At 37.4% G+C, this 1,950-nt stretch overlaps 1 protein-coding gene across 1 annotated transcript; it reads left to right on the top strand.

Moving 5' to 3' along the window:
* The first annotated feature begins 922 nt into the window (after nt 1-922).
* On the top strand, nt 923-1,489 carry LOC138906172 (uncharacterized). The gene has a single exon (XM_070194697.1). It carries the CDS (start codon nt 923-925, stop codon nt 1,487-1,489), a length of 567 nt encoding a protein of 188 aa, XP_070050798.1.
* The last annotated feature ends 461 nt before the right edge of the window (nt 1,490-1,950 follow it).

Genomic DNA, 1,950 nt, shown 5'->3' with positions numbered 1-1,950 from the left:
TTCAAATTAAAATAAAGTTTGTTGAATAAGTCCTTCATATAATACCCAAATTTTCAAAATTCAGCTTGGTAATTACTCAAAAGTTTTAAAAAGGAACTGAAATGTATTAAATTTAAAAGTCAAGATCTTTTTTATTGATTGAAGCCCCAATTCATGGTCTTTTCCAATTCCTTATCTTGTCCGCTAGTCTGCTAATATCTCCCAAAAGCAACGAATATTCAATTATTTTTTACAAATACAAAGAGAACCTCATTCTCCTTCATAGCAGCAAGTTCAAAGTTCAAATTGAAGGTTAGTCATCCTTTTTGTTCCTCCATGTAGAAAATATTATTCTTTTTGACTCAAGTTACTTGAGCTTCTAAGTAGCGTATAATAGATTATTTTGACTAATTTTTTGTGGGGATGAAGCACATCTCTCTCTCTCTCTCTCTCTCTCTCTCTCTCTCTCTCTCTCTCTCTCTCTCTTATATATATATATATATATATATATATATATATATATATATATATATATATATATATATATATATATATATATGTGTGTGTGTGTGTGTGTGTGTGTCACATATTTATAGTTTTCTTCATTTTTTATGCAATTTTATCTATTTATAAATACTGTAATTATATTATTTTATAAAATATTAAAAATTAAATACCTATGGGGATTACGCCTCGTGCCTCGGGTCTTACGCCTCGCTAAGGCATATGTAAAACGCCTCGCATGATGCCCACGCCTTTTAAAACACTGGCTGTGACTAACAAGGTCGTAGCAGATTTCGTCCGGGATCGTATTGTTTGTCGATTAGGAGTAGCTAAGTCAATCATTACCGACAACGCCGCCAATCTCAATAGTAATCTGATGAAAGCCATGTGTGAGACATTTAAGATCAAGCACCGGAATTCTACAACATACAGGTTGTAGATGAATGGTGCCATGGAAGCCGCCAATAAGAACATCAAGAAGATATTAAGGAAGATGGTGGACAACTACAAGCAATGGCATGAGAAGCTACCATTTGCATTGCTCGGGTACCGTACCATAGTTTGTACGTCAACTGGGGCAACCCACTATCTACTGGTCTACGATACTGAAGATGTTATACATGCCGAGGTGGAGATTCCTTCCCTAAGAATCATACAGGAGGCCGAGCTCAGCGATGCGGAATGGATACGAAGCCGGTATGAGCAACTGGCTCTCATTGATGGTAAGAGGATGAAAGTAGTGTGTCACGGTCAACTCTACCAGAATAGAATGGCAAGGGTTTTCAACAAAAAGGTTAGATCGAGGCAATTCACACCGGGGCAATTGGTGTTGAAACGGATCTTCCCGCATCAGGACGAAGCAAAAGGGAAATTCTCACCTAATTGGAAAGGCCCTTACATGGTTCAGCGAGTACTGACAGGAGGATCGCTTATACTTGCAGAGATGGATGGAGAAATAAGGCCAAAACTTATCAATTCGGACGCAGTCAAGAGATATTATGTTTAAGATTATGTTTGCACTTTCTCTTTAATATAGCCTGAACTACGCTTGACCTGATTCCCATTTAAGAGGGGATACGTAGGCAGCCCTGTGGGTTCGGTCACATCATAATAAAATCTTCATTCCCCTCTTCGGTCAGGAACTGGGGCAAGATTTTGAGCTTTGTCAATCTCATTACGTCAAGGGTCGCCAAGAAGTGTATCGTCAGAAGTATGTATTGAAACTGGGGCAAAATTTTGAAGAGGATCCTCAAAATTCCACATATTTTGATAAAATTATTGGCTTTATGCATCATCACATATTTTGAACAACTGCATTTTTGACAAATGATTTATCACAAATACATATTTTCGAAAATTTCATTTTCTATAGTAGAACAAGGCATCAAGACAAGGAGCAAAGGCAAAATGAGGAGTCAAAGGCACGAACCAACCTTCCTCCCCAAAAACTCACGATTTTTCTTTGGA

The sequence above is a fragment of the Nicotiana tomentosiformis genome, chromosome 2, assembly GCF_000390325.3.
Source record: "Nicotiana tomentosiformis chromosome 2, ASM39032v3, whole genome shotgun sequence".
NCBI classification, from domain to species: Eukaryota; Viridiplantae; Streptophyta; class Magnoliopsida; order Solanales; family Solanaceae; genus Nicotiana; species Nicotiana tomentosiformis.
This window is presented reverse-complemented; position numbering and strand designations above follow the sequence as displayed.